This window comes from Mobula birostris, chromosome 12, assembly GCF_030028105.1.
Source record: "Mobula birostris isolate sMobBir1 chromosome 12, sMobBir1.hap1, whole genome shotgun sequence".
Classification (NCBI taxonomy): Eukaryota; Metazoa; Chordata; class Chondrichthyes; order Myliobatiformes; family Myliobatidae; genus Mobula; species Mobula birostris.
In genome coordinates, this window is record NC_092381.1 from 14,169,823 (window position 1) to 14,183,289 (window position 13,467).

At 42.5% G+C, this 13,467-nt stretch overlaps 1 protein-coding gene across 3 annotated transcripts in view; it reads left to right on the forward strand.

Annotated features, from left to right (window-relative positions):
* usp33 (ubiquitin specific peptidase 33) overlaps positions 1–5,086 on the forward strand; it is a 129,921-nt gene extending 124,835 nt beyond the window's left edge. For 2 of the 3 annotated variants that reach the window (XM_072273338.1, XM_072273337.1), the window contains exon 25: positions 1–731. This exon is cut by the window's left edge and continues 452 nt beyond it. Coding sequence is in view for 1 of the 3 variants with exons in the window: in XM_072273339.1 (XP_072129440.1) it covers positions 744–898 (155 nt within the window). In the remaining 2 variants the exon portion in view is untranslated. The other variant, XM_072273339.1, reaches the window with a different exon arrangement.
* The last annotated feature ends 8,381 nt before the right edge of the window (positions 5,087–13,467 follow it).

Here is a 13,467-nt window from a genome sequence, read left to right on the forward strand (position 1 = left end):
ATAGCACGCTAACAAGCCCTTGCAGCCCAACGAGCCTGCGCTGCCCAAATACACCATGCAACTAATTAACATACAAACCCTCTACATCTTTGGAATGTGGGAGGAAACCTGAGCACCTGGATGAATTCTGGCTTGGGCACTATGGTCGCATGGTGCTATTACAACTCGGGGTGTTCCATACTCCAGATTTCAATTCTGATACCTCCTATTCCACGTTCTCCCCATGACCATGTGGGTTTCCTCTGGGTGTTCCAGTTTTCTCTCACGGACCAGATAGGTACCGGTTATTCGGTCAATTGGTCATTGTAAATTGTCCTGTGATTAGAGTGATGTTAAATGGGTGTTCTGCAAGAAATTTCTAAATGAAATCTCTTATCATAAATCATAAATGAAATAAAATAAATAAATGAAATCATAAATCCACACATTCACAAGGAGAACATACAAACTCCTTGCAAATAGCAGTGGAATTAAACCCACCAGCACTGTAATAGCAATACATTAACCCCTACACTACCATACTGCCCTGGTTGATTTAGAGCCAATTAACTTGGCCACTTGTAGAGGTATCAAAAATAAAATATCAGCTTTGTCTTAGCAAATTCAAAAACTCATTCAAGACATTTTCAATAAGGGTTGTGATTTTACGAGGCTGCTTTTACATGATTGAGTCCCAAGAGGTGTAAAATGCAATCTATTTTTGGGTGGTGGTGATAACCAAATTACGTAACTTTCTCACCCAGGAGCGGATTCCGGCCAAATTTCAGAGGAGACATGGAACTTCCTGCACTCCATCTATGGAGGGGGCCCAGAGGTCGCTCTGCGGCAGAGCGTCAGCCACCAGGATGTGTCATGTGTAGAAGAAAAAAATGAGGTTGAAATCCGCCCTGTCCAATAATGGTTAAAGGCAAACGTTAAAAAACTGAAACTGAGATGAATTATGCTGAAGCTTAAGCATTCCAGGATGTGAGATATTTTCTGAATATAATTCTTTCAGTGGCATTACAGTATGTGTTTGGGACAATCACAAAGTAATCCCTGTTTTGTAACGTAGTTTAATGTAGGTTTCTGGTCTGCCTGTACTGAAAGATGGATGTGTTTTCTAGGTGATATCTGATGTAGATTTGGTTGTGAAAGGCCCATGCACTGAAAGTGTACTAGTATGAAACAAGTTGCTTATATTAAGTCAACTCAGGAAAGCACTGATTTTTTTTTTTGCACTGCACTGTGGATAACACATTGAAAATTGCAAATGCCTTGTCCTTGTGACAGTAAGCAGGTAAGAGAATATTCCTGAGAGCTCACAACAATTATAAACATGAGTCGAAGTATAATGTCTAGGCCAAGTTAACTCATGCACACATTGATAGAAATTATAATATTCAGCCCATTATTCTTTATTCATTTCATAAAGAAAGCCATTCAGCCCAATATTTTCATGCTAGCTCTTCAATTGGATATAACTTGCTTTCTCTACCTTCTGTCAATAGCTATTAAATTTCAGTAATATTGCCTCTCTCTTGGTATAATAGGTTTCTAAATTATAGGGAGAGTGAGCACGTTTCTATTCATCAATTTGTAAACCAATTGTAATTATCTTACATTGTTTACATCCTTTCCAATTTTCTTTTTTATGAAAACTTGTTAAATTAGTATAACATTCAACCATTCATGAATATAGCCAAGCAAAACAGTTCTTTTCATGCCAAGGTACAAAACATATTATCAACAGCACATAGCACATAAAGCCTCTATGATTACGAGAACAAAAAACAATACAGAAGAAAAATATATATAGCTCAAATCTCTGAATGGCATGACCTGTAAATTGATGGTACATGGGATGTTGTCCTGGTCCAGCTTATTGAATTACTTTGACTATCTTCTTTGCTGTAGAACCACTCCTAAATTAATTAGCACTCAGTTACTGTCAGTTTTGTCTGAGTTTTACAGTTGTGAATTCAAACTCCCCTCTGGAGATTTTAACATCCAATTTACACTGCTGTACTGTTGGAGGTGCTATAAAGGTACCAGTACTCTCGGCAAAAGATCAACCCTATGCCGGGACATTCTCTCAACAGCCCACTCTGGTGTACTGCTGAGGGAATTGAGGATGCTGTCCTCCTACAAGACTGTCAACATCTGTCCCACATCCAAGATCTAAAGATCCCAGAATCCTGACCCAACCAATTCCATTAAATCCATATCAGCATTTGTGTATACTCTGCTAAGAATGCATTATTTTAAAAGGAATTTTCCCTGAGTAAAGCATTTTGGGCTGCTTGAGAGGAGATGTAATTTTTTTTTTACCTCAGCAACATATTTAGCTGCAATTTTCCCACACCAATTTTCTGGCATATTTGCTTTTAAAGATCATAAAATACACATGTTCCCTTCAGTGACATCTGTGGACCTGATTACACCACATTGGCAGGCAGAGAATGGCCAGCTGCTCCATAAAGTTTGCTGACCCTCATGGATGGAGCCCCCAGCCTTAGAAATACTTCCTCTTGGCAGCTCGCTGAAGCAAAACTTGTCTTAACACCATAAGTTTACAGATTTCACACTCCACCTTCAGAATAATCAAGAAAGGTAAACTCAGTGCATCAGCCTTTCATTTGTGGTTGAGTTCAGTTCAGACTCTGAGTATAATTCTTGTGTAGTTTCTCAGGAATATTCCACTAAAAATGCAGGTGATTCTTCACTAGGCAAACACTATGTAGCTGTTGCAAAAACAAGCCTGAAGCACGTTAAACTGACTAATTATTCTTGTGTGACAACCTTGAGTTGATCCTTTAAATATCAGTCTCCTTAGCATGTGCCTCAGAGGAATGTTCCATCAATTTCGAACAACATGTTAGTACGAATGTAACACTTCTCTTTCCAACAGGTTTATCCCTTGAGCGTTTTTTGTATTAATTTATTTTTTAAATGCACCTGTAAATTTCAGCTGCAACTGTGACTGATTTAAGTTTAACTTGCACTTTGTAGAAATGATGATGATCTTACTGCATTTTTTTAACGAATAATCATTTGTAAGGATTGTATGAATAATTTAATTGTACATTAGCAGAATCAGGCTCCAGCAGCGTTTAGAATGAAGCACTCTCCCTCTCGCCTGTGCATGTCGTTTGACTTTAGAATCATAAATGTGAACACGTGCTGCACTGATACAAATCTGGAACTGTGGAAGTAAAGTTGGAATGCATAAGTAGAGAATGTTTTCTTTGCCTTTCAATCCTTTACAGTAATGTTCAATAAATAAGTGACATGAGCTCTTCCCCTCCCCCTCTATTTACACTTTGATATTCTGACTTTCTCTTGGGTCTCTGGTTATCCCTGACAAGTATATATCTACACAGGGTGTGAATGAACAGAAAGCCCTGGGTGTATTGTTTAGCAACAGTTGATGTTCTAGGGTCATAGAGCCATACAGCACAGATACAGGCCCTCCTGTCCAACCAATTCATTCCGACCACAGTGCCATCCGTCTAGTCCCAATATCCTGTGTTGGCAGTCCACCATATCCAACAATGACAGGAGACCCGTGTGGGAGAGTTTTAAAAGTGGAAAAGCCGCTGCACTAGGGCAGTTCAGTCTTATGAGTCCAGTGGCATGAGCAGCCGTCACAAACTAAGGTATTCCTTGGTTGCAGTGGATGACCATGACCACACCTGTGCTTTGTCATGCCCTTCGCTCTGCACAGAGCATTACAGAACAGTCTTCTTGGCTGTTGGATTTCACTGTTGATCTCATCCGCCCAGTTCACTGCTAGCACAGGCATGTCGCTATCTCACCAGGGTATGAGGTCCACCAGCTATCCTCACCTAGTTTAGCCCACCTGTTGAAACGGTATACTAGAGTGTGGCCGCTGTCACATGCAAACAGCTACTTGGAGCCACAGGTGAGAGCTGAGTGTCTGGTGAGGACCAAAGGTGAGTGAGCTGCCCCAGAATGGACATGACAAGCCCCTTCACCAGAGCTGCTACCCTTCCCTGGACAATTCATGCACCCCCCACAACAATTTCCTATATTTCACTGATATCCACAACATCCCCACGCAAGCCCAGCCTCTCCATATACCTAGCCAAGTGCATCTTAAATGATGACTGATTTAGATAGGGTGTATAAAGAGAACTAGTTCCCATTAGTATGTATTTCAAGGACCAGAAAGCTGATTTTCAAACATTCCAGGCAAACAATTCATGAAGGATATGAGGAATATCTGTAAAATCTGGAGCTTGTTGCCACTATGGGTGGGATAAACTGAATTGATCAAGGTTGCCAAAAGTTGACTGAATAGGCTACTAAGAAAAACAATTTGCAGGCCTGTGAAAAAGTATAGGAGAATAGCTGCCCTAAGAGTCATCAGCGCTTTGATGGGCTGAATGGACTTGTGTATCATAACAGTTCCGAGCCACATAGGTCAGGCCATATCTGGCGAGAGAAACGATTAATCCTTTGGCTTGGTGATTAAAGATACAGGAGGTGACTAGGCAAACTGAGAACATTACAGTGTCAAAGATCAAAAGTAAAATTATTGTCAATGTACATGTGTGTATGTTGCCATATACAACCCTGAGATTTGTTTTCTTGCAGACATGCTCAGTAAATCCAATAACCATAATAATAGGATCAATGAAAGACCACATCTAGCTGGGTGACAACCAGTGTGCAAAAGACAACAAATCATGCAAATAAAAAGAGAAAAGGAAACAATAATAATAAATAAGGAAGCAATAAATATTGAAAGATAAAGTACCCTTTAAAGTGAGTCCATAGGTTGTGTGAACTGTTCAGTAATGAGACAAGTGAAGATGAGTGAAGGTATCCCCTTTGGTTGAAGACCCTGATGATTGAGGGGTACTAACTGTTCTTGAATCTGGTGGTGTGGATCCTGAGGCTCCTGCATCTGTTTCCTGATTGTAGCAGCAAGAAAAGAGCATTACCGGGATGGTGGTGGTGTGTGGGGAGTGGTTCCTGATGATGGATACTTCTTTCCTGTGACAATGCTCTATGCGGATGTATTCATTGGTGTGGAGGGCTTTACCCATGATGGACTGGGTTGTATTCATTACCTTTTGTAGGATTTTCTGTTCAAGGGCATTGGTGTTTCCATACCAGGCTGTGATGTAGCCAGTCAATATACTCTCCACCACACATCTATAGAAGTTTGTCGAAGTTTTACGTTATGCCAAACCTTTGCAGGACAGGTCCTCTGAAATGATAGCACCAAGGAACTTAAAATTACTGATTCTCTCCACCTCTTATCCCCTGATGAGGACTGGTTCTTGGACCAACAGTTTCTTCCTCCTGAAGTTGATGATCAGCTTCTTGGTCTTGCTGACACTGAGCAAGAGATGGATCTTGTGACACCACTCAGTCAGATTTTCATCCTTCCTTCTGTATGCTGAATCATCGCCACCTTTGATTCGGCCAATAGCCATGGTGTTATCAGCAAACTTAAGTGTGGCATTGGAGCTGTGCGGAGCCATACAGTTATAAGTGTAAAGTGAGAAGAACAGTGAGCAAAGCACACAGCCTTGTGGTACACCTTTGCTGATTGAGGTTATGGAGGAGATGCTGTTACCAATTTGAACTGACTGGGGTCTGCAAGTGAGTAAATCCAGGATCTAATTTCACAAGGAGTACTGTATTGAGGCCAAGGTCTTGAAGCTTATTCATTAGTTTAGAGGGGATTATAGTATTGAATGATGAGCTGTAGTTGATAATGAGCATCCTGACATATGCATTTTTGCTGTCCAGATGTTCCAGGAATGAGTGAAGAACCAGTGAAATGGCACCTGCTGTGGACCTGTTGTGCCAGTAGGTAAATTGGAATGGATCCAAGTCGCTTCTCCAGACAAGTAGAATCTATTGTCATTTAACTATATACATGGATACTGCCAAACAAGACAATGTTTCTTCAGACCATGGTGTAATGGACAATACAAAGATGCGTGGCGGGGTGGGGGGGCAGGTAGTTTTGTCGAAGCAAAGAGCTACAGAAGGGCTTAGATTAGGAAACTGGACAAAGAAGTGGCAGATAGAATACAATGTCGAGAAGTGTACAGTCCTGCACTTTGGAAAATAAATAAAAGTGTAGACTATTTTCTAAATGGAGAGATAATTCAAAAATTTGACATGCAAAGAAACTTGGGAAGTCCTCATGCAGGATTTCCTAAAAGTTAATTTGCAGGTTGAGTTGATGGTGAAGAAAGCAAAAGAAATGGTGGCTTCCATTTCAAGAGGACTACAATATAAAAGTAAGGATGTAATGTTGAAACTGTGAGGCCTCACTTGGAGTATTGTGAGCAGTTTTGGGCCCCGTATCTAAGAAAAGCTAAGGATTCAAATTAGGTTCACAAAAAATTTTCTGGGATTGAAAGGCTTGGCATAAAAGGAGTGTTTGATGGCTCTGGACCTCTACTCACTGGAATTCAGAAGATGCGGGTGACCTCATTAAAATCTATTGAATGATGAAAGGCCTCGAGAGAGAGTGTATGTGGAGAGGATGTTTCCTATTGTGGGGGGAGTCCAAGACTAGAAGTCACAGCTTGGAAAAGAGCGTCCATCCTTCTAAAATGAAAAGGAAGAGGAATTTCTTTAGCCAGAGGGTGACGTATCTGTGGAATTTGTTTCCACAGGCCAAGTCACTGGGCAGAGGTTGATGGATTCTTGGTTAATCAGGGCATGAGGGGATATGGTTAGATTCGATAGATTCTGGCATTGTAACGGGTGAGTGGAAAACTGTAAATGTTACTCCACTATTTAAGAAGGGTGGGAGGCAGCAGAAAGGAAGCTATAGACCTGTTATCCTGATATCAGTGGTTGGGAAGTTGTTGGAATCGATTGTTAGGGTTGAGATTATGAAGTACCTGGAGGCACATGACAAGATAGGCCAAAGCCAGCATGCTTTACTGAAAGGAAAATCCTGCCCAACTAACCTACTGCAATTTTTTGAGGAAATTACAAGCAGGGTAGACAAAGGAGATGCAGTGGATATAGTGTACTTGGATTTTCAGAAGGCCTTTGACAAGGTGCCGCACATGAGGCTACTTGGCAAGATAAGAGCCCACGGAATTACAGGGAAGTTACTAATGTGGGTGGAGCATTGGCTGAACGGCAGAAAACAAAGAGTGGGAATAAAGGGATCCTATTCTGGCTGGCTGCTGGTTACCAGTGGAGTTCCACAGGGGTCAGTGTTGGGACTGCTGCTTTTTACGATGTATGTCAATGATTTGGACTGTGGGATTAATGGATTTGTGGCTAAATTTGCTGAAGATACAAAGATAGGTGGAGGAGCGGGTAGTGTTGAGGAAACAGAGAACCTGCAGAGAGACTTGGATAGCTCAGGGGAATGGACAAAGAAGTGGCAAATGAAATACAATGTTGGAAAGTGGATGGTCATGCACCTTGGTGGAAGAAATAAATGGGCAGTCTATTATCAAGATGGGGAGAGAATTCAAAATGCAGAGATGCAAAGGGACTTGGGAGTCCTTGTGCAGGATACCCTAACTGTTAACCTCCAGGATGAGTCGGTGGTGAAGAAGGCGAATGCAATGTTGGCATTCATTTCTAGAGGTCTAGAATATAGGAGCAGGGATACTCCAAGTGTGGTCTCATGAGTGCCTTATAGAGTCTCAACATTACATCCCTGCTCCTGAGACTCCATAAGGCACTCATGAGACCACACTTGGAGTATTGTATGCAGTTTTGGGCTCCTTATTTTAGAAATGATATACTGACATTGGAGAGGGTTCAGAGAAGATTCACGAGAATGATTCCAGGAATGAAAGGGTTACCTTATGAGGAACGTCTGGCAGCTCTTGGGCTGTATTCCCTGGAGTTCAGGAGAATAAGGGGGGATCTCATTGAAACATTCTGAATGTTAAAAGGCCTGAACAAGTTAGATATGGCTAAGTTATTTCCCATGGTAGAGGAGTCTAGGACAAGAGGGCATGTCTTCAGGATTGAAAGACCTCCACTTAGAACAGAGATGCAGAGAAATTACTTTAGTTAGAGGGTGGTAAATCTGTGGAATTTGTTGCCATAAGCGGCTGTGGAGGCCAAGTCATTGGGTGTATATAAGGCAGAGATAGATAGGTTCTTGATTAGCTAGGGCATCAGAGGGTATGGGGAGAAAACAGAGGAGTGGGGATGACTGGAAGAATTGGATCAGTCCCTGATTGAATGGTGGAGCAGACTCAATGGTCCGAATGGCCTACTTCTGCTCCTATATCTTGTGGTCTTATGGAGAGAAGGCCTGAGATGGGAGCTGAGAGGGAAAATGAATCAGGCATGATGAAATGGCAGAGCAGACTCGATGGGCCAAATGGTCTAATTCTGCTGCTATATTTTATGGTCCTATGGTAAAACACAGTAGTACACATAACATGCAATAACTAGGAAAGTAAGAATAAAATCTACAAATGAATTACGTATAAATAAGCAAAGTGCATAAATTAAATATTGTAGGGTGTAGAACAAATTAATCGATGACACTTTGAATGCAATGTGGCAGGGAGTTCAGAAGCCTAATGGCCTGAAGGAAGAAACTGTTTTCCATCTTGACCATTCTTGTCTTTATGCATTGGAGTCTCCTGTCCGATGGCAGAAGGTCAAAGCTGGATGGATGGATGGGATCCTTGATAATACTAAGGGCCCTGCGTACACAGCGCTCCTGATAAATGTTCCCGGAGGATGGTAGGGAGACCCCTATGATCCTCTCAGCTGTTCTCATTGTCCTTTGTCGGGACTTCCAGTCCAATGCTCTGCTGTTCTCATACCAGATGGAGATGCAGCTTAAGCAGGAATTGATATGTTTCATCATCAACCTCACGAAACACTTCACTGTGGATGGAAGTGCTACTGAATGATAATCATTGAGGCAGGTTACCACGTTCTTCTTAGGCACAGTACAATTGAAACCTGTTTGAAACAGGTGGGTACCTCAGACACTGCGGCCAGTTGAACAGCATAGGTCTTTAGTACTTGGCCAAGTATCCCATCTTGAGTCAGATGCTTTCCATGCATCTTGAAGCATGCTGTCTTGCAGACCTCAGATTGGCCCCAATCCTGAACGGTCTCAGCTCAAAACATTGTTTGTTCATTTTCGTTGGTGTTGCTCTGGATTTCCAGCACTTGTAGGATCTTTTGTATTTAAGATTTTTTTTTAAAAGATGAGCTTTATTTCTTGCTTGTAGATCAAGTTCAATTTTATTATCATTCAAACGTATACATGTATACCGCCAAATGAAACAACATTCCTCTGGACCAGGGTACACAACACAGTACATGTTACTCTCACACAACACAAAGTAATATTACCACGAATAAATTAACAGATAACAAGATGCATTTCTGACACAAGTTTAAAAAGTGAACAGTATAACACTGCTGGTGCTTCATAGGTGGTAGGAAGTTCAGCAGCCTTGCGGCCTGGGGGAATTAGCTGTTTCCCATCCTAACAGTTCTTGCACGAGTGCTACAATACCTCCCGCTTAATGATAGGGGTCAAGGAGATTGTTGGATGGATGGGAGGGATCATTGACAATGCGAAGGGTCCTGCACATGCAGTGCTTTGATAGGATAAACACAGCAAAGTGCGTCATTAGCGTCATCGACCGACACGGTCCAAGGATGTGTTGTGGGCAGCTGCTAATGTCACGATGCATACAGTTGCAACATAGCATGCCTACAACTTACTAACCCTAACCTGGAGGAAGCCCATGTCATGGAAAGAATGTAAAACTCCTCCCAGACAGTGGTGGGAATGGAATCCTGATCAGCGTTCACTGCTGCTGTAATAGCGTTATGCTAACTGCTATGCTACCGTGCTGCAGGATTAGTCATTTTGACCCTTAAAGTCTGCTCTGCCGTTACGTACTGGCTGATCCCGGCTTATCTGGTAGACCTCTGTATCGGCCTCTCAGGTCTGCTCTGCCATTCCATCGTGCCCCTGATCCCGGCTTACCTGGGAGACTTCTGAACCTTGTTCAGGTTGTTGCTCAGCATGAAACGGGAAGGAGGGGACATCACAGCCACAAATGAAGGTATGCTCACTGCCATTTATCTGTACACTTGCTTTTCAGCAAGGATCTGCAGCTAGCAAATTATTTTTCATTCCTTTGTAACTGTTACAGAACCACTGATTCCAATTGGAACTTCCTTTTTGATTACTTCAGATTCAGATTTATTTATCACAATATACCGTGAGATGTGTAATTTGCATTAACAACTGGGGTAGACCACAAGTGTCACCACACATTCCAACATAGCATGCCTGCAATGCTCAGCAGAACAACAGAACCTGTACATAATGCAGACCTTTGAGCGTGGACAAGAGGCCTAGAGACTCTAGCCTGACCTGTGCTGCTCCCACATCACTGTCCCTTAACCCTCATCTGGCCCCTAACTTCTTCACATTCCTATCCCTCTCACTCAATGTCAACAAGACCAAGGAGGTGATTATTGACCACAGGAGGAGGAAACCAAAGGTCCAAGAGCCAGTCCTCATCAGGGGAATCAGAATTGGAGAGATACAGCACCTTCAGAAATTCCTTGGCATTCTCATTTCAGAGAATCTGTCCTGGATCCAGCACATAACTGCCATAACTGAGAAAGCATTGCACCGTCTCTACTTTCTTAGAAGTTTGCACAAATTCCACAAATCATCTAAAACTTTGACAAATGTCTTTAGGTGCTCAGTGGAGAGCATCCTGACTGGTTTCATTGTGACCTGGTATGCAAACACCAATGCCCAGGAATGGAAAAATCTGCAGAAAGTGGGGAATACAGTCCAGTCTATCACAGGCAAGGCCTTCCCCACCATTGCGCACACCTACAAGAATGCTGCCACAAGAAAGCATGCCTTATCAATGACCCCCATTGACTAGGCCATGCTCTCTTCTCACTATTACCATTGAACAGGAGGTACGAAAGCCTTAGTCCCACACCACCAGGTTCAGGAACCGTTACTAACCCTCAACCATCAAGCTCCCGAACCAGTGTGGACAACTTTACTCACCTTAACACTGAACTGACTTCACAACCTATGGACTCTCTTTCAAGTGAGTTACTCTCATTATTTGCGTGATTTGCCTTCTTTTGCACATTGGTAGTCTGTCGGTCTTTAGTTATGTATAGCTTTTCATGAATTCTGTTGAATTTTATTTTCCTGTAAATGGCTGTAAGAAGAAAGAATCTCAGGGTAGTATATGCTGACGTACATACTTTTGATAAATTTACTTTGACTTTGCTTTGAATCTAATCTCAAGAGTGGATGTGTTTTTTGTGAGCAAATTTGAGAATTGGATTAGTAGTGAAAAACTGGTAAAAAGAAGGGGGAGGGGGAAGGATTACCGGAAGTTGGAGAAATTGATGTTCATTCGATCAGGTTTGGGGGCAACCCAGTTGGAACATGAGGTGTTGCTCCTCCAGCCTGAGAGCGGTCTCATTGTGGCAGTAGAGGAGGCCATGGACCGACAGGTCAGATTGGGGATTGGAATTAAAATGGCTGGCCACCAGGAAGTCCTGTTTGCTGCGGATGGAGCGAAGGTGCTTGACTAAGTAGTTCCATAATCTATATCAGGCCTCACCAGTGTCAAGGAAGCACCATCGGGTGCAGCAGATAGAGTATTCCCTACCCTCTTCCATCCCACACTATGCTCCCCCCATCCCTTACCTCTTCTCTTCTCACCTGCCTATCACCTCCCTCTGGTGCCCCTCCTCCTTCCCTTTCTCCCATGATCCACTCTCCTCTCCTATCAGGTTCCTTCAGTCCTTTACCTTTTCTACCTATCACCTCCCAGCTTCTTACTTCATCCCCCCCTTATCCCACCTGGCTTCACCTTTCACCTTTTAGTTTCTAATATTTCTCCTCCTCCCACATCTTCTTAATCTGACTTCTCCCCTTCTTTTCAAATCCTGATGAAAGGTTTCAACCTGAAATGTTGACTGTTTATTCATTTCCATTGATGCTGCCAGACCTGCTGAGTTCCTCTGGCATTTTGTGTGTGTTTCTCAGGATTTCCAGCATCTACAGAATCTCTTGTGTTAATGCTGCTAATCAGACGGAATCAGTTTGGGTGGCTTTTGTTTTAATAAGAATCTTTCGATTAAAATGGGTATTTAAAATATTTTAACTGCATGAAATGTCCTTCCTCAGCACTGGGTTTGAAAATTGGAAGATGTATTACTATTAACGTGAAATAAATGTTCCATTTGCTTTAATAGTCTATCCTCACTGTACAGTTACACCTGTTTCTCTGCTTCAGTCAGCACTTCTCAAATGATCCTTTGTCTTTCAATCCTTCAGTGTTAGCTCCGAGGGTGGGGACAGATGAAGTTGGCTCAGTTAAGCTGGGGTTCTCACATCAGATGAGCACAGCATCTCAGTTTTTTTTAGAGACACAGCACAGCAACAGGACCTTCTAGCTCAACAAGTCTGTTCTACCCATTTACACCCATGTGACCAATTAACCTACTGACTTGTACGTCTTTGGAATGTGGAAAACTGAAACACTCCCACATTGTCATTGGGAAGAACATACAAACTCCTTACAATCAGCAGCAGGAATTGAATCTGGACTGCTGGTGCTGTAAAGCATTATGCTAATTGTCATGCTACCCTGGTTCCTTAAAGTTGTTATAGCCGGGTATGGTAGCGGACATAAGCTCCCACTGCCTAATAAATGCTCCAAGTGAAGGTGCATTTCAAATAGCCTCTGACAACTAAGTCCCGCTCCTGGCCTTCATGTGTAGCTTAGCTGTTAAGCCTGGCAGAGCCATTTCTACTGACGCATCGCTTTACAGCAGCAGCGATCACCAGTCAGGGTTCTATTCCCACCGATGTCTGTAGGACGTTTATACCACCCCCCCCCCCACCCCCCGGTGACCATGTGGATTTCCTCTGAGTGCTCCGGTTTCCTCCCACTTACCACAAATGTGCAGTTAGGATTCATAAGTTGTGGGCATGCTATGTTGGTGCCAGGAGCATGGCAACTCTTACATGTAGATCAGTGTTTCACAATTTTTTTTTAGTCCAATGCCCCCCTAAAGCACCTTCATACTTGCCAATGCCCCTCTTAGGCACAATATACTTTCTGGTGCCCCATAGTGTAAAAACATTTCTACCACATGCTAACATGAGAAAAATTATTCTGCTTTAAATTTTTATTTGTCTTTAAAACTAGCTTACAGAGTACCCATGTGTTGTACAGCAGTTTTGATGTATTGTGATCCTTGAGCTTGATGGGTTTTAGCAAGAGTTGAAATACCTGGTTCAAGCTGTGACAGCAAAATCCTTAAGTCCACATGTATAACAATGTCCAGCGGTTTCTGTTTTTTGTGAGTATATGGTTCACTGCACTGAAGCCTCTTTCAACATTGTGGGAGGATGGAAATGCAATGAAGAACAGTTTGGTTTTTCTCCAAAGACCAGGAAACTCCATATGACACTGTAGC